At 44.3% G+C, this 19795-nt stretch overlaps 1 protein-coding gene across 1 annotated transcript in view; it reads left to right on the forward strand.

Moving 5' to 3' along the window:
• LOC117516389 (plasma membrane calcium-transporting ATPase 1-like) overlaps window positions 1-19795 on the forward strand; it is a 169497-nt gene that overhangs the window by 40409 nt on the left and 109293 nt on the right. Inside the window, exon 6 of the mRNA XM_034177366.1 lies at window positions 3596-3781. Coding sequence (XP_034033257.1) covers window positions 3596-3781 — 186 coding nt within the window. The remainder of the gene's footprint in view (window positions 1-3595; window positions 3782-19795) is intronic.

Here is a 19795-nt window from a genome sequence, read left to right on the forward strand (position 1 = left end):
AGTGCACAGGTGTGCCTTAGACTGCCCACAATCAATCAATCAATCAACTTTTTTTTTATATAGCGCCAAATCACAACAAACAGTTGCCCCAAGGCGCTTTATATTGTAAGGCAAGGCCATACAACAATCATGAAAAACCCCAACGGTCAAAACGACCCCCTGTGAGCAAGCACTTGGCAACAGTGGGAAGGAAAAACTCCCTCTTAACAGGAAGAAACCTCCAGCAGAACCAGGCTCAGGGAGGGGCAGTCTTCTGCTGAGACTGGTTGGGGCAATAAAAGGCCACTCTGAAAGGTGCAGTTTTATCACACAGCACAATGCCACAGATGTCGCAAGATTTGAGGGAGCGTGCAACTGGCATGCTGACAGCAGGAATGTCAACCAGATGCTGTTGCTCGTGTATTGAATGTTCATTTCTCTACCATAAGCCGTCTCCAAAGGCGTTTCAGAGAATTTGGCAGTACATCCAACCAGCCTCACAACCGCAGACCACGTGTAACCACACCAGCCCAGGACCTCCACATCCAGCATGTTCACCTCCAAGATCGTCTGAGACCAGCCACTCGGACAGCTGCTGGAACAATCGGTTTGCATAACCAAAGAATTTCTGCACAAACTGTCAGAAACCATCTCAGGGAAGCTCATCTGCATGCTCGCCGTCCTCATCGGGGTCTCGACCTGACTCCAGTTCGTCGTCGTAACCGACTTGAGCCGGCAAATGCTCACATTCGCTGGCGTTTGGCACGTTGGAGAGGTGTTCTCTTCAACTCTATGCGAAGGAGATGTGTTGCACTGCATGAGACAAATGGTGGTCACACCAGATACTGACTGGTATCCCCCCCCCCCCCCCCCAATAAAACAAAACTGCACCTTTCAGAGTGGCCTTTATTGTGGGCAGTCTAAGGCACACCTGTGCACTAATCATGGTGTCTAATCAGCATCTTGATATGGCACACCTGTGAGGTGGGATGGATTATCTCAGCAAAGGAGAAGTGCTCACTATCACAGATTTAAACTGGTTTGTGAACAATATTTGAGGGAAATGGTGATATTGTGTATGTGGAAAAAATTTTAGATCTTTGAGTTCATCTCATACAAAATGGGAGCAAAACCAAAAGTGTTGCGTTTATATTTTTGTTGAGTGTATGTGTGTGTGTGTGTATATATAGGTATTTTAAAATTATTGCACAGGATAAACTGCACAGTTGTGCATGTAATAAAGCACAAAAGTAGTTCATAGTGCAAATCAGCAGGTGGTTATTGTGCTAAAACATTTTGAGGTATTATGCAGTCTGACTGCAGTTGGGATGAATGATGTACGGGGGCACTCTGTTTTGGACCGAGGGTGCAGCAGGTTATTACTGAAGGAGATACTTAAGGCTCCCACAGTCTCATGTAAGGGGGGAGAGGGGTTGTCCATAATTCATGTCAGTTTCACTAACTTCCTCCTCTCACCTACCACCTCTGTGGGGTCTCTTCCTGTCCCTCTCAGAACTTCCACAGCAGACCACAGTGTAAAGTATGGCTGATGCCACCACAGGCAAAGGACCTTGGTCTCCTCAGCAGGTGAAGACAGCCTTGGCCCTTCTTGTACAGGACATCTGTGTTGTGTGTCCAGTCCAGTTTGTTGTTAAGGTGAACATCCAGGTATTTGTACTTCTCCACGATTTCTATTTTCCAAGCCCTGGATGTTCACAGGCACAATCTGAGGAGCCTTCCTTCTAAAGTCAGTCACCACCTCCTTTGTCTTGCTGGCGTTGTTGCACAGATGGTTCTGTTCACACTGGGCCACAAAGTTGGTGATGGCCTCCGTGTACTCCAGATCGTTCCCCTCAGACACACAAATCCAAGGATGCCTGTGCCATCCGAAAACATCTGGAAGTGACAACTGTCCATGTTGTAGCTGAAGTCTGGTATGTACAGCGTGAAGAGGAAAGGCGAGAGTACTGTACCCTGCAGACTACCACATCAGACACACAGTCACTGAGCCTGACATACTGTGGTCTGTTGGTGAGGTAGTCAGTCGATGGTCCGTGCAGCCAGGTGACGGTCTCCTCCAGCTCCTTCCAGCTTCCCCCAAATAACGTCAAATAACATCACTCTCACCGTGCTCTCCAGATGTGACTGTGATCTGTGCAGCAGGTCGAAGACAGTGATGTCAGGTCAATATGCAAACTGCAGGGGTCCAGGGTGAGAATAATCCTCTCCAGGGTCTTCATCATGTGAGAGGTTAAAGCCTGTGGCCTGAAGTGATTGGCCTTGCTAGGGTGCACAGCGTTAGGACCTGGAACCACACATGATGTGTTCCACAGGAGTGAAACTTTCTCCAGCCTGAGGCTCAGGTTGTAGATGTACGTATGGACTTCCAACCTGGTCTCACAGCAAGTCATGATTCAGCAGCACAAAATATACATTAATCTATTGATTCGCGATATTGTGACGAAAAGTGCCTTATTTTTGTTCAATTCATTCTAATTAATTCCGTGATGGCTGCACGAAATTAAAAGTGAAGCGGGGGTCGGGGTGGTTATGTATGTTAGGGTTGGGGGAAGGAGTAGAGTTAGTAATAGTGACTTAAAAAAAGCTGAGTGAGGTCATTGGTGAAGTATATGAATTGGTGGGGGTGGGGTCGCATGGTGTGGGGGAGTAACTGTTGACGTTGGGGGTGTCAGAGGTGTTACTAAGGGGGGGGGCAGCGTAGTCAGGTCTGGGCTCTGGTGGACAGAGAGGGAGAAGTTGTCAAATCTGTTAAAAAAAACCATTGATGAGCTGTTATGTGTCCTTGATGTTTCTATACATTAAGTCCAAAGTTCTGTTGTCTCTGATGTGACATTTCACATCCTGAATGAAGGTCGGGAGGGGGGAAGACAGAGAAGGATGATGTCTGAAACTCAGATACTAATTACTAATTAAATACTAATTACTAATTAAATACTAATTATTAATTAAATACTAATTATTAATTAAATACTAATTACTTATGGGCTCTGAAAATGGAAGGATTGTTTCAAAAACTTATTCTTAATGGTCAATGGAATGTTTTTGAAAGTCAGGTGGTCAAAAAAAAGTCAGCGGGTCAAAGAGCCTTCTCTTACCGGGCCCCTGCTCTGTGGAACAGTCTCTCAGTGTCACTGAGGCGCTCTGATTCTGTGGACTTTCTTAAGTCTAGGCTCAAAACGTATTTGTTTTCCCATGCTTATGATTAGCATTTTATGCCATTATAATTTTTATTGTGCTATTTTGTTTCTTTTATTTAATCATGTTTTTTAATTTGTGCTTTTTAATCTTTAATTTTTTTCATCTGTTTTTAAATTGTTTTTATGTGAGGTGTCTTGAGACAATGTTGTGAGTTGACGTGTTATTAATTGAATACATTTAAATTGAAAGTCTGCACTAAAAGAACATCTGGATGGTTTCACTTCAGCTCCGTTGTGGTTGTGAACACTGTCCAAATACTTGTGGGCCAGATTTTGTCTGAGTTTTATTGTTAGAGTCAACAACCACAGCATCACACATCCATGCTGTTACCGTGGATACTGGGAGCCCCTCCCTCCCTCCATCCTGCAGGTCGCTCACTAACTCCTCCCCCTGTCAGGTACCCATGTGATGGAGGGTTCTGGTAAAATGGTGGTGACTGCTGTGGGCGTGAACTCGCAGACGGGCATCATCTTCAGGCTGCTCGGCTCTGGTGAGGATGGTGAGGACCAAAAGGCCAAGATGGACAAAGAGAGAAAGAGAGAGAAGTACAAGAAGGCGGCAGAAGTCAAAACGGAAAAGAAAAGTAAGTGTTGAGAAAGTGAATGCATGGACCCACGTTAGGGGGCGTAAATGAGCGGTCAATAGGAATACCAATAAATAACAATTTATTATGCAAAAGTGCAAACAATCAATCAATTTTTTTATATAGCGCCAAATCACAACAAACAGTTGCCCCAAGGCGCTTTATATTGTAAGGCAAGGCCATACAATAATTACGGAAAAACCCCAACGGTCAAAACGACCCCCTGTGAGCAAGCACTTGGCAACAGTGGGAAGGAAAAAACTCCCTTTTAACAGGAAGAAACCTCCAGCAGAACCAGGCTCAGGGAGGGGCAGTCTTCTGCTGGGACTGGTTGGGGCTGAGGGAGAGAACCAGGAAAAAGACATGCTGTGGAGGGGAGCAGAGATCGATCACTAATGATTAAATGCAGAGTGGTGCATACAGAGCAAAAAGAGAAAGAAATATGCTGAGTCCAATTAATAACAGAAAATGGTGACACGTGGGCAGGCCCGAGGGTAGAAGACGCCTATCCAGAGAAGAGCCGGAACCCACGAAGTTCCACCGCCACCCAGAGGCCTGCAACACACCAGAGCCGCCAAGTCCCGGTACCCCAGATGGCCACCGCTCAAGGCTGTTGGACCGGTACTGCTGGCAGGAGCAAAAACAGATTAGGTGGGTGTGTGTACACCCAGCAAACAGTCAGCAAAACTCAGTAATCCAAATACTAATAATAAATCTAAATCCTCCCAGGGTGCAGAGGAAAACTGGAAAACATGCAGTGCCAATTGAAATACTTAGCAAGTAAGAAGTGAGGAGTGGAGACACCAACTCCTCCAAACTTCCCACAAACCCGGCTACAAGCTGCAAGTATATAAATCACAACTGCAAAGACTTCAGTAGCAATGAATGTGTGTGCGGCACAAAACGGCTGAGTAGGTTTACCTGTGTGGTAAGCTGATAACTCGGCAGAGTCTCTCCCAGGCTTTTATGGATATGGTGATGAGTGATGACAGGCAGCTGATGACAGCCTAACGGGCACACCTGGTGGTACCAAAAAGGCCAGTGCCCCCTCTACAGGCCCAAACGCTGCCAACATGGCAGAGCGCCATCTGGTGATGGGCCTCCTCTTCAGCAGCCCACACAACAGTAAGTTTGTCTTTTCACTGTCTGCTTTTGCAGCGTCAGAGGTCAGAAAGGTCGAGATGCCTGAGTTGCTCTTCTCTCAGCCCCTTTGGTCTTTTCTGAGTGGAGGAAGTTGTATTTGTCTTTTCGATCACGTTTCAGCTGAGGGAAAGTTGCTTTTTGTGTTTTTTGTTTTGTTTTGTTTTCGGTGGCTAAGCTGCTAACTGTGCCAGCGAAACATAACATTTGTGTGCAGGATGGAAGAGCATCTGGCTTCCTGGGTGCAGGATTACTCTGTGCCCCGACGTGCAGGTCGTTTGGGGGGTCAGAATGTGAGGCCCAGCAGACTCACAGCATCATTGTTTTAGAATTTAAACATTTTTATTTTAATGTTACAAGAAGGAATTTCTGGGTAACACTTTACTTGGAGGTATAATCATGACGTGACACTGTCAAAATGGTCACATGACACAGTCCTGAACACATCATAAACATTATGTCAATGTCATAAAGGTTTCTGACTGCTGTCATTAAGTGTCATTTGGTTGTTGTTGTGACAAGCTGATATTTTTTGGGTTGTCTTGATTATAACAACTTGATATTAATCAAAGCGACATAACCAGAAGTTGTCTTTGGCCTGTTTGGTTTTCAGTTGTATGCCAACTTATGACAAAAACTGAATGACAGCAGTCAGAAACGTTTATGACATTGACGTAATGTTTATGAGGCATTCATGACTGTGTCATGTCGCTATTATGACGATACCTTCAAGTAAAGTGTTACCAATTTCTGTTTATATTTTTTTATGACTCATGAATTAAAGGTTAAACTGAGGCACACAGCGACACTGACTGCACATCTGAGATCAAAATAATATTATTTCTGTAGTTGGCCTCAGGAGAGGGGAGACGGCAACCGGAGTGTTTTAGTCAGATGTTGATGATCCTCTGGAGCGCGTTCCTCTCAGCAGCAGAGCAGCGGGTGAACCACAGCTCCTTCTTCCTGAGACTTCTCAGGAAGAAGGAGCTTCTCAGGAAGAAGGAGCTGTGGTGTTTGCTGTCCAGGTCGGGTCCTCCTTGATGTCAGTGCCCAGGAACCTGAAGTCTGGGACCCTCTCCACATATTCTCCATTTTATTTCTCCTGAAATCTCTTCTTAGTTCTTTGGTCTTAGAGGTGCTGAGGATCACCTTGTTCTCTGCACAGCACACTGACAGCCGCCAGACCTCCTCCCGGGATGAGTCCCACCACGGTGGAGTCATTAGAAACATGATGTCATGACTCAGGTGGGTGGGGTGCAGTCGTGGGTGTCCAGAGTGTAGAGTGGGGGGCTCGGCACACAGCCCCGGGGAGTGGGGGGTGCTGAGGTTCAGTGCTGAGGAGAGATGGGGTCCTTCTCTAACTCGCTGAGGGCGGCCTGTCAAAAAGTCTCTGACCCAGTAGCAAGTGTGTTGTGAGAGTCTGAAGTCCAGATGGTTTGGGACCAGTTAGCTTGGTACGATGGTACTACAGTGAGGCAAATAAATATTTGATCCACTGTAGGTTTTGCAAGTTTTCCCACCTACAAAGAATAGAGACATCTGTCATTTTTATCATAGGTACACTTCAGCTGTGAAAGAGAGAATCTAAAAAAAATTTCAGAAGAATCACATTGTATGATTTCTAAATAATTTGCATTTTATTGCATAAATAAATATTTGATCCAATAGAAAACAGATAATAACACAACCCCAATTCCAATGAAGTTGGGACGTTGTGTAAAATTTAATGATTTTCAAATCCTCTTCAACCTATATTCAACTGAATCCACCACAAAGACAAGATATTTAATGTTCAAACTGATAAACTTTATTGTTTTTGTGTAAATATTCGCTCATTTTGAAATGGATACCTGCAACATGTTTCAAAAAATCTGGGACAGGGCAAAAAAAGACTTGGAAAGGTGATGAGTGCTCAAAGAACACCTGTTTGGAAACAGGTGAGTGTCATGATGGGGTATAAAAGGAGCATCCCCAAAAGACTCAGCCGTTCACAAGCAAAGATGGGGTGAGGATCACCACTTTGTGAACAAGTGCAAGTTAAACTCTACCATGCAAAGTGAAAGACAAACATCAACAACATCCAGAAACACCGCCGCCTTCTCTGGGCCCGAACTCATTTGAAATGGACACAAGCAAAGTGGAAAAGTGTGCTGTGGTCTGATGAGTCCACATTTCAAATTGTTTTTGGAAATCATGGAAGTCGTGTCCTCGGGACAAAAGACGAAAAAGACCATCCAGATTGCTAGCAGTGCAAACTTCAAAAGCCAGCATCTGCGATGGTATGGGGGTGTGTTAGTGCCCATGGCATGGACAACTTACACATCTGTGATGGCACCATCAATGCTGAAAGGTACATCCAGGTTTTGGAGCAACACATGCTGCCATCCAAGCAACGTCTTTTTCAGGGACGTCCCTGCTTATTTCAGCAAGACAATGCCAAGCCACATTCTGCACGTGTTACAACAGCGTGGCTTCGTAGTAAAAGAGTGCAGGTACTAGACTGGCCTGCCTGCAGTCCAGACCTGTCGCCCATTGAAAATGTGTGGTGCATTATGAAGCGCAAAATACGACAACGGAGACCCCGGACTGTTGAACAACTGAAGTCGTACATCAAGCAAGAATGCAAAAGAATTCCACCTACAAAGCTTCAACAATTAGTGTCCTCAGTTCCCAAATGCTTATTGAGTGTTGTTAGAAGGAAAGGTGATGTAACACAGTGGGAAACATACCACTGTCCCAGCTTTTTAGAAACATGTTGCAGGCATCCATTTCAAAATGAGCAAATATTTACACAAAAACAATAAAGTTTATCAGTTTGAACATTAAATATCTTGTCTTTGTGGTGGATTCAATTGAATATAGGTTGAAGAGGATTTGAAAATCATTGTATTCTGTTTTATTTACATTTTACACATTGGAATTGGGGCTGTATTTGGTACAGAAACCTTTGTTTGCAGTTCCAGAGGTCAGATGTTTCCTGTAGTTTTTCACCAGGTTTTCACACACTGCAGCAGGGATTTTGGTCCACTCCTCCATACAGATCTTCTCCAGATCTTTCAGGTTTGGAGTTTCAGTTCCCTCCAAAGATTTTCTATTGAGTTCAGGTCTGGAGACTGGCCAGGCCACTCCAGGACCTTGAAATGCTTCTTACAGAGCCCCTCCTTAGTTGCCCTGGCTGTGTGTTTGGGGTCATTGTCATGCTGAAGACCCAGCCATGACCCATCTTCAATGCTCTTACTGAGGGAAGGAGGTTGTTTGACAAAATCTCACAATACATGACCCCATCCATCCTCCCTTCAATACGGTGCAGTCGTCCTATCCCCTTTGCAGAAGAGCACCCCCAGAGTATGATGTTTCCACCCCCATGCTTCACGGTTGGGATGGTTTTCTTGGGGTTGTTCTCATCCTCTAAACATGGTAAGTGGAGTTGATTCCAAAAAGCTCTATTCTGGTCTCATCTGATCACATGACCTTCTCCCATGCCTCCTCTGGATCATCCAGATGGTCCCTGGTGAACTTCAAACGGGCCTGGACATGTGCTGGCTTGAGCAGGGGGACCTTGCTGCCCTGCAGGATTTTAAACCATGACAGCATCATGTGTTACTAATGTAATCTTTGTGACTGTGGTCCCAGCTCTCTTCAGGTCATTGACCAGGTCCTCCTGTGTAGTTCTGAGCTTTCTCAGAATCATCCTTACCCCACAAAGTGAGATCTTGCATGGAATCCCAGACCGAGGGAGATTGACAGTCATCTTGTGTTTCTTCCACTTTCTAATAAATAATCATAACAGTTGTTGTCTTCTACCAAGCTGCTTGCCTGTTGTCCTGTAGTCCATCCCAGCCTTGTGCAGGTCTACAGTTTTGTCCCTGGTGTCCTTAGACAGCTCTTTGGTCTTGGCTATGGTGGACAGGTTGGAGTGTGATTGATTGAGTGTGTGAACAGGTGTCTTTTATACAGGTAACCAGTTCAAACAGGTGCAATTAATACAGGTAAAGAGTGCAGAATAAGAGGACTAGTTCTTAAAGAAAAATTAACAGGTCTGTGTGAGACAGAATTCTTGCTGGTTGGTAGGTGTTCAAATACTTATTTGCAGCAGTAACACACAAATAAATTATGGAAAAAAAATCATACATTGTGATTTCCAGATTTTTTTTAGATTATGTCTCTCACAGTGGACATGCACCTAAGATGAAAATTTCAGACCCCTCCATGATTTCTAAGTGGGAGAACCTGCAAAACTGCAGGATGTTCAAATACTTATTTTCCTCACTGTGTGTGTGTGTGTGTGTGTGTGTGTATATATATATATATATATATATATATATATATATATATATATATATATATATATATATATATATATATATATATATATATATATATATATATATATATATATATATAACTCACATTGTCATTATGGGGTATTGTGTGTAGAATTTTGAGGAAAACAATGAATTTCATCCATTTTGGAATAAGGCTGTAACATAAATGTTGAAAAAGTGAAGTGCTGTGAATACTTGGATGGATGCAGTGTTGTATAGTAACGAAGTAAAAATACTTCACTACTGTACTTAAGTACGTAGGAGACTTTGTACTTTACTTGAGTTTTTTTTTTTAATTCAGCTTACTTTCACTTTTACTTCACTACATTTCCGACCTTAATTGCATACTTCTACTCTGATACATTTTCTATGCACCATGCCGTTACTCGATACAACACCCCCCCCCCCCCCAAAAAAAAAACCACACACACGAAAAAAGTTGTGTTTTCACCCAGAGACAACTAGTGGCTGCAACAGAGTCAGGCCGATTTGTCATGAGTCATGTCCGGTAGGCTTTTTTGTAGTTGCGCACTTGGGGGGTGTTTGTCAGGAAAATGATCATTTCTCTAAATTGATTACAGACCTGCAGCGGGTCTGTAATCAACTTTTCTGCAGCACGGCTTTGCTTTGAACCTTGAACCAATCGAAGCAGTGATTCGCAGATCAAAGCAGTGCTTTGATCTACAATTGTTGTGAAAGTGTAGGAACACGGACCCACAACAGGGGGCGCAAATGAACGGACAATGGAGTAAGTCAAATAACAAAGCTTTACTGTTGTGAAACTCGCACAACAAACACAACAGATAACAATTTCGTGAATAAGCCGAATTCCAATGGTGTCGTGTGGGCAGGCTCAAAGGTAGGAGACGTCTGTCCAAGTCGAACCGGAACCACTCGATTTCCACCGCCACCGAACCCCGGGAATACTGGAGCCGCCAAGTCCCGAACTCCCAGGTGACCACTGCCTCCGCTTGTCGGATCTGGTACTGCTGGCGAGGAACAAAAACAGTCAGAGGTGGGTGCGCTGCACCCAGCAACACGGACGGTGGTAACACCACCTCCCCCTCTCGTCAAGTAAACACTGAAGTGCAGGAGTGTGAGTACTTATCCAATACTGTCTCCTGCTGCTCTTCTCTCTCTCTGTATAAAGGCAAAAAGTATTCAAAGGTGATATAGTCGGCTGGATACGTTACCTCCTCAGTAGAAACGATATCTCGGCAATGAGGTGGAGATGCCGTCCTGCTGATATACCCCTCTGCTGATTGCTGTCAGCTGTCTCAGGTGATGGGTGACAGCTGTCACCCTGGCTGCTCCTGTTAGGCGGCAGCGCCCTCTGGTGCCTGGAGCCCGCACTCCAGGCAGGGCGCCCTCTGGTGGTGGTGGGCCAGCAGTACCTCCTCTTCAGCGGCCCACACAACAACAATTCCTGGATTCATTGTTTAATTTCGCTTTATCCTAATTTTTCCCGCTAAAACCCTGAAGAGCATATGTCGGTGAGTAATATTTAATATATTTATGTTAAACCAACCTGTTATGGTCTTCTGAAACAGTTGATAGATGTATTTTATAACTTAAAAATGGGACCAATGCTAACGCGTTAGCATGTCTATGGCGTTTTCAATGTTAAAGTTAGCATTAAGCTGTTTGCATCAACACGTTTGTGTTGATTTGTTTTCTGTTTAATTAATGGCTCAGTGTTTGTTGTCGTAAAAGAGTCAAATTGTAATTTTAAATTTATTTTTATTCATATATTATAGCAGCAACAATAATAGTCTACATAATAGACAATAATAGACTAATAATGTTACAATACAGTTTTAGAGAAAGAGACAAAAAGAACCTAATGAAACAAAACACAACAGAAAAGATAAAACCATGTAACAATGAAAATAAATAAATACATATAGCATGCTTCAGTCTTTGTCCATGTGTGAGTCAATTTCTGTCCTTGTGTACTGGAGTTAGAGAGATAAGGAGGCAGCCGAATGTTCACCAAGGCTGTAGAGATTCTTCTGGAGGAAAACAATGGGGCATTTTGTCCTTCAGAGGCTGATAAGCCTGCCGTGTTTGTGGTTGAGCAGTGAAAAACACTTTTACAGTCTCACATGAACAAACCAGATCCCAAATTATGAATATTCCCCAGTCTCTGAAATCTTTATCTCCATCTGCAAGGCAAGCATTTGCTCCAAGATGTGATCCAGTTTGCATCGGAGTTCAAGGTTAACACAGTCTGAGAATGCATCGCCTTGTCCAATTCATTAATGATGACAGACAAGCGAGGGGTCGTGGTTTTGGCGGCAGCCGTCTTGCCAATTTTCCGGTAGGTCAGGGCAGCACATAAGCCAATAAGTACCAGCCCTCCTACTATGAAACCAAATATGAATAAATCATCAACGTCCTCCACAGAGAATGACACAAAGCATGGGACATGCCATGTCTTCCAGGCGTCGAGAACATAGCCCGCAGGGTAAGTTCCATCTGGGCACGCAGGGCCCCCCTACCCTGATCTTCTTGTAGAAAAAATGGTGTTAATAGCGTTCAGAGACCAGCTGATCAATTCCATGGTTAATCCAATATAGTTTGAAGAATTCACAGTCCGGTGAAGTAGGGACTTTGAAGGTTGGAGCAGCGATAGAGGAGAGAGGAGGAGATGCAACCGCCCTCGCCAGAGTCCCAAGCACACATACTTTCTGGACATGCTGTAAATATCGATATTATGATATGCATTAAGTATCAGACATCCAATGTATTGTATCGAGTTTTGAGAAACAGTATAGAGCCTGAGTGCCCGCAAAAAATACATCAGTGGAGCCTGTAAACACTAGGCCTTTTCTGTGCACGCAATGACATCAGGCACCGTGGTCCTGCATTGTCGTGGTCAAAACTTGAAAAAGGCGAGAAAAGGTGAGATTTCTACGTGTTATATGGTGTTGGAGGTCCTCCGTCATACATTTTAAGGGTTTCTAGTCTTCTGTTGACACTTCAGTTGACACTTCTTCTCAAACCTTTTCTCGAGTTTGGATGAAATTCTTCATCCATATTCAAGAGAATGCATGATTTGAGTTTGGCAAGTGTCAGTAGAAGACTATAGAAACTCTTAAAACATATGTATAAGGAATCTTACTACTACTATTACTATTACTGCTACACAATAATAATAATAATAATAATAATAATAATAATAAACATATTTTAATAATAAAATGCGGTTAGAATTTATTTTCTAGTAATGCAGTAACTATGGAACTGTTTGCCTTCATGTCTGCACAAATACTTCCAGAATGCATCCCTGGACATCAAGAACCCCAAATTTTCTGAGGGTCTCCAGCAGCCCCTAGACCCCTTGCCGTTATGGTCCACTGTCAATAAAAACAAACTCCCCGCCTTCCGACCCTTTCAGGTCCTGGTTATGGGTCTGGATCAGGTTCGATCTGGGAGCATGTAATGGTGCCATGTGTTCCCACACCAACCCCAGTATGGAACTGGTTTGAGTCCTAGATGGAAAATTCCCAAGCAGACAACTTGTTCATCCCCAGTTCTCCAAAGTAACATTTATCTACTGCAACCCGATGAAACGCAGGCATGTCCCCGGATGGGTGAAACGCAGGCATGTCCCCGGATGGGTGAAACACAGGCATGTCCCCGGACAGGTGAAATGCAGGAATGTCCCCGGACAACTGAAATGCAGGCATGTCCTCAGACGGGTGAAACGCAGGCATGTCCCCAGACAGGTGAAATGCAGGCATGTCCCCAGACAAGTGAAACGCAGGCATGTCCCCAGACGGGTGAAATGCAGGCATGTCCGCAGACGGGTGAAACGCAGGCATATCCCCAGATGGGTGAAACGCAGGCATGTCCCCAGAAGGGTGAAATGCAGGCATGTCCCCAGACAGGTGAAACGCAGACATGTCCCCAGACGGGTGAAACGCAGGCATGTCCCCTGACAGGTGAAACGCAGGCATGTCCCTGGACAGGTAAAACGCAGGCATGTCCCCAGACGGGTGAAACGCCGGCATGTCCCCGGACAGGTGAAATGCAGGAATGTCCCCAGACAAGTGAAACGCAGGCATGTCCCCAGATGGGTGAAACGCAGGCATGTCCCCAGACAGGTGAAATGCAGGCATGTCCCCAGATAAGTGAAACGCAGGCAGTCCCCAGAAGGGTGAAATGCAGGCATGTCCCCAGACAGGTGAAACGCAGACATGTCCCCAGACGGGTGAAACGCAGGCATGTCCCTGGACAGGTGAAACGCAGGCATGTCCCTGGACAGGTAAAACGCAGGCATGTCCCCAGACGGGTGAAACGCCGGCATGTCCCCGGACAGGTGAAATGCAGGAATGTCCCCGGACAAGTGAAACGCAGGCATGTCCCCAGACGGGTGAAACGCAGGCATGTCCCCAGAAGGGTGAAATGCAGGCATGTCCCCAGACAGGTGAAACGCAGACATGTCCCCAGATGGGTGAAACGCAGGCATGTCCCCTGACAGGTGAAACGCAGGCATGTCCCTGGACAGGTAAAACGCAGGCATGTCCCCAGACGGGTGAAACGCCGGCATGTCCCCGGACAGGTGAAATGCAGGAATGTCCCCGGACAAGTGAAATGCAGGAATGTCCCCGGACAAGTGAAACGCAGGCATGTCCCCAGATGGGTGAAATGCAGGCATGTCCCCAGACAGGTGAAATGCAGGCATGTCCCCAGATAAGTGAAACGCAGGCATGTCCCCAGACAGGTGAAACGCAGGCATGTCCCCAGATGGGTGAAATGCAGGCATGTCCCCAGACAGGTGAAATGCAGGCATGTCCCCAGATAAGTGAAACGCAGGCATGTCCCCAGACGGGTGAAACGCAGGCATGTCCCCAGACGGGTGAAACGCAGGCATGTCACAGTATGAATCTTCTTCCCCACCTATTGTTTCCATATAGGGCATGAGTTACTGATGAGTAGTTTAGGATTGTCCCAAAGACCAGAGGACAACCTTAGAAATAGTGTAATTCTGAATATGTGAGACCCTTTCTTCCATTCTTCCTTGTAAATAAGAGATAAATGGGTGAAAGTGGGCATCTGTGGGTGTTCCAGCTTGCTGTACTTCCAGAAACGGGGGAAGGAAGCATACAGAGATTGTTGGACAGCGTACCACGGTGGTGCTCTCTCAGGGGGTTGTGGCCAATGCAATAAATGCTTCAGGCCAAATAAAACACCAGGTTTGGGAGACCCAGGCCACCTTCTGTAATTTACACAGATGTATTCTAGGCCTTTTGCTTTTCCAGTAAAAATTTGTTACACAGAACATCAGATTGTTTCAGTTTAGCCCTGCTTATCTGGGATCTTCATAAATCAGGCCCCATGTGTTGGTTCCATGTCGTTCTCGGTCTCTTTGCCGTGAGCAGCAGCAGGTGTTCCTCTTTGTGTTGATCGAGATTAAGCCCAAGAAGATTATCGGACTTAAAACCGGGAGCTGCTTCCTGAGCCATCTGATCTGATCCACCTGCAGGTTCTATGAATAAACCAGAGAGAATCCGGGCTGGGGGGGAATGTCATTTTATCATTAGATATTAATTTTTGGAGATTTTGAAATACTTGATACATACATGAATTCAAATACAATTTAATTAAGTCTTTTTTTTGTCATTGTAGACTGGATACAACAAAATCCCACATGTGCCTCCAGTGGTGCTAAAAACACACAACTACTCCCAAACAACAACATACCATGTCACATACCATGACACATACCACAACACATACCATGTCACACTATGTCACATACCATGACACATACCAGGTCACACTATGACACATACCACGATACAGTATGACACACACCACAACACATACCACAACACACTATGACACACACCACGACACATACCATGTCACACTATGTCACATACCACGACACATACCATGTCAGCTCACACTATGTCACATACCACCACACATACCATGACACACTATGACACATACCATCACACATACCAGGTCACACTATGACACACACCAAGACACATGCCATGTCACACTATGACACATACCACGACACACTATGACATACACCACAACACATACCATGTCACACTATGACACATACCAAGACACATACCAGGTCACACTGTGACACATACCACGACACATACCACGATACACTATGACACACACCACGACACACTATGACACACACCACAACACATACCATGACACATACCATGTCACACTATGACACATACCAAGACACATACCAGGTCACACTGTGACACACTATGACACACACCACGACACATACCATGACACATAGCATGTCACACTATGACACATACCAAGACACATACCAGGTCACACTGTGACACATACCACGACACATACCACGATACACTATGACACACACCACGACACACTATGACACACACCACGACACATACCATGACACATACCATGTCACACTATGTCACATACCACGAAACATACCAGGTCACACTATATCACATGCCACGACACATACCAGGTCACACTATGTCACATACCACGACACATACCATGTCAAACTATGACACATACCACGACACATACCAGGTCAGACTATGACACATGCCACGACACATACCAGGTCAGACTATGACACATGCCACGACACATACCGGGTCACACTATGTCACATACCACGACATATACCATGTCACACCATGACACATACCACAACACATACCATGTCACACTATGACACATACCACGACACATACCAGGTCACAGTATGACACATACCACGACACATACCAGTCACACTATCAAATCAATTTTATTTATATAGCGCCAAATCACAACAAACAGTTGCCCCAAGGCGCTTTATATTGTAAGGCAAAGCCATACAATAATTACAGAAAAACCCCAACGGTCAAAACGACCCCCTGTGAGCAAGCACTTGGCGACAGTGGGAAGGAAAAACTCCTTTTTAACAGGAAGAAACCTCCAGCAGAACCAGGCTCAGGGAGGGGCAGTCTTCTGCTGGGACTGGTTGGGGCTGAGGGAGAGAACCAGGAAAAAGACATGCTGTGGAAGAGAGCAGAGATCAATCACTAATGATTAAATGCAGAGTGGTGCATACAGAGCAAAAAGAGAAAGAAACACTCAGTGCATCATGGGAACCCCCCAGCAGTCTAAGTCTATAGCAGCATAACTAAGGGATGGTTCAGGGTCACCTGATCCAGCCCTAACTATAAGCTTTAGCAAAAAGGAAAGTTTTAAGCCTAATCTTAAAAGTAGAGAGGGTGTCTGTCTCCCTGATCTGAATTGGGAGCTGGTTCCACAGGAGAGGAGCCTGAAAGCTGAAGGCTCTGCCTCCCATTCTACTCTTACAAACCCTAGGAACTACAAGTAAGCCTGCCGTCTGAGAGCGAAGCACTCTATTGGGGTGATATGGTACTATGAGGTCCCTAAGATAAGATGGGACCTGATTATTCAAAACCTTATAAGTAAGAAGAAGAATTTTAAATTCTATTCTAGAATTAACAGGAAGCCAATGAAGAGAGGCCAATATGGGTGAGATATGCTCTCTCCTTCTAGTCCCCGTCAGTACTCTAGCTGCAGCATTTTGAATTAACTGAAGGCTTTTTAGGGAAGTTTTAGGACAACCTGATAATAATGAATTACAATAGTCCTGTTATGTGTCGACGCGGGTTGAGGAGCGGACCTGCGTCAGACAGAACCCAGCGCTAAAAATAACCAGAAAAGCGGTTCCAAAAACAATATATTTATTTCACCCGCTGTGTTTAAAAGGTGTAAAAACAAAAATAGCGTCCTTCTGGTGGAGTGACTGTTGGTACGCTCTCCAGCGCCCGCAAGGATCTAAGCCCGGCACTCCTGGACCCACTACCACCGCCAAACACTCCCCAGGTGGACACGACAAACTGACTCTCTGTGAAACAAAAAAGAGGTGAGGTAAGTCAGCAGTTACGACAATAACTTTCAAAAGACACACGCTATCAGCAACACATTCAGGTCTGTATCTTTTTAACTTTATGCAAATGAGCAGCTTCTCACAACAGGTGGAGGAGGATCACTTATCCGCACGCCACAGCAGTGAGAAGCAAGCTGCACAATTCTCATCACAATTCAAGTATACTGTGTAACAAAACACCAAGTTACTATCAACAATTAATCAAACACTTAATTACCTTTAACGTGTGCTGACAGCATGTGTCCTCACCCTTCCCTGCTTCACGGGCTCGATGTGTCAAACCCAGGCGCGGTCCTCAGCGTCTCACAAACGAACATCACAAGGTCGAGTTCCCGGCAGTTCTGCTTGAATCACACATGCATTAAATGCAGAACCCCATCCAATTATCTGCTTCAGCTGAAAGTCTTTAAGGTTGCATGTGAGCACCAGTCACAGGTGCTTCACATGATGTTGATGAGGGTGAGGACTCTTCAGCCAGCACCTTCTCCACAGAAGAATCAGTTTCCATGCCACCTGAAGAGCAAAGAAAAGAAAAGAACACCAAAACATCCAGCCACACCCCCCAACACACAACAAGTCCAGCCTAGAGGAAATAAATGCATGAATTAGTTTTTCAGCATCACTCTGAGACAAGACCTTTCTAATTTTAGAGATATTGCGCAAATGCAAAAAAGCAGTCCTACATATTTGCTTAATATATTTGCAGAGTATAGTCTTACACACCTCTCTGCAGCTTCTCTCCCCCTGCCATCCCCTCATTACCCCATCCCCGTAGAGACGGTGTCTGCTCCCAGACCACCAATAACCAGCAAAAATCTATTTAAGCACAAAAATTCAAAAAGAAAAAATAATATAGCACCTTCAACTGCACCACAGACTAAAACAGTTAAATGTGGTCTATTAAACATTAGGTCTCTCTCTTCTAAGTCCCTGTTAGTAAATGATAAAATAATTGATCAACATATTGATTTATTCTGCCTTACAGAAACCTGGTTACAGCAGGATGAATATGTTAGTTTAAATGAGTCAACACCCCCGAGTCACACTAACTGTCAGAATGCTCGTAGCACGGGCCGGGGCGGAGGATTAGCAGCAATCTTCCATTCCAGCTTATTAATTAATCAAAAACCCAGACAGAGCTTTAATTCATTTGAAAGCTTGACTCTTAGTCTTGTCCATCCAAATTGGAAGTCCCAAAAACCAGTTTTATTTGTTATCTATCGTCCACCTGGTCGTTACTGTGAGTTTTTCTGTGAATTTTCAGACCTTTTGTCTGACTTTGTGCTTAGCTCAGATAAGATAATTATAGTGGGCGATTTTAACATCCACATAGATGCTGAGAATGACAGCCTCAACACTGCATTTAATCTATTATTAGACTCAGTTGGCTTTGCTCAAAATGTAAATGAGTCCACCCACCACTTTAACCATACTTTAGGTCTTGTTCTGACTTATGGTATGGAAATTGAAGACTTAACAGTATTCCCTGAAAACCCCCTTCTGTCTGATCATTTCTTAATAACATTTACATTTACTCTGATGGACTACCCAGCAGTGGGGAATAAGTTTCATTACAGTAGAAGTCTTTCGGAAAGCGCTGTAACTAGGTTTAATGATATGATTCCTTCTTTGTTATGTTCTCCAATGCCATATACCAACACGGTGCAGAGTAGCTACCTAAACTCTGTGAGTGAGATAGATTATCTCGTCAATAGTTTTACATCCTCATTGAGCACAACTTTGGATGCTGTAGCTCCTCTGAAAAAGAGAGCCTTAAATCAGAAGTGCCTGACTCCGTGGTATAACCCACAAACTCGCAGCTTAAAGCAGATAACCCGTAAGTTGGAGAGGAAATGGCATCTCACTAATTTAGAAGATCTTCACTTAGCCTGGAAAAAGAGTCTGTTGCTCTATAAAAAAGCCCTCCGTAAAGCTAGGACATCTTACTACTCATCACTAATTGAACAAAATAAGAACAACCCCAGGTTTCTTTTCAGCACTGTAGCCAGGCTGACAAAGAGTCAGAGCTCTATTGAGCCTAGTATTCCTTTAACTTTAACTAGTAATGACTTCATGACTTTCTTTGCTAATAAAATTTTAACTATTAGAGAAAAAATTACTCATAACCATCCCAAAGACGTATCGTTATCTTTGGCTGCTTTCAGTGATGCCGGTATTTGGTTAGACTCTTTCTCTCCGATTGTTCTGTCTGAGTTATTTTCATTAGTTACTTCCTCCAAACCATCAACATGTCTATTAGACCCCATTCCTACCACGCTGCTCAAGGAAGCCCCACCATTAATTAATGCTTTGATCTTAAATATGATCAGTCTATCTTTATTAGTTGGCTATGTACCACAGGCTTTTAAGGTGGCAGTAATTAAACCATTACTTAAAAAGCCATCACTTGACCCAGCTATCTTAGCTAATTATAGGCCAATCTCCAACCTTCCTTTTCTCTCAAAAATTCTTGAAAGGGTAGTTGTAAAACAGCTAACTGATCATCTGCAGAGGAATGGTCTATTTGAAGAGTTTCAGTCAGGTTTCAGAATTCATCATAGTACAGAAACAGCATTAGTGAAGGTTACAAATGATCTTCTT

This window comes from Thalassophryne amazonica, chromosome 8 (genome assembly GCF_902500255.1).
Source record: "Thalassophryne amazonica chromosome 8, fThaAma1.1, whole genome shotgun sequence".
Lineage (NCBI taxonomy): Eukaryota > Metazoa > Chordata > Actinopteri > Batrachoidiformes > Batrachoididae > Thalassophryne > Thalassophryne amazonica.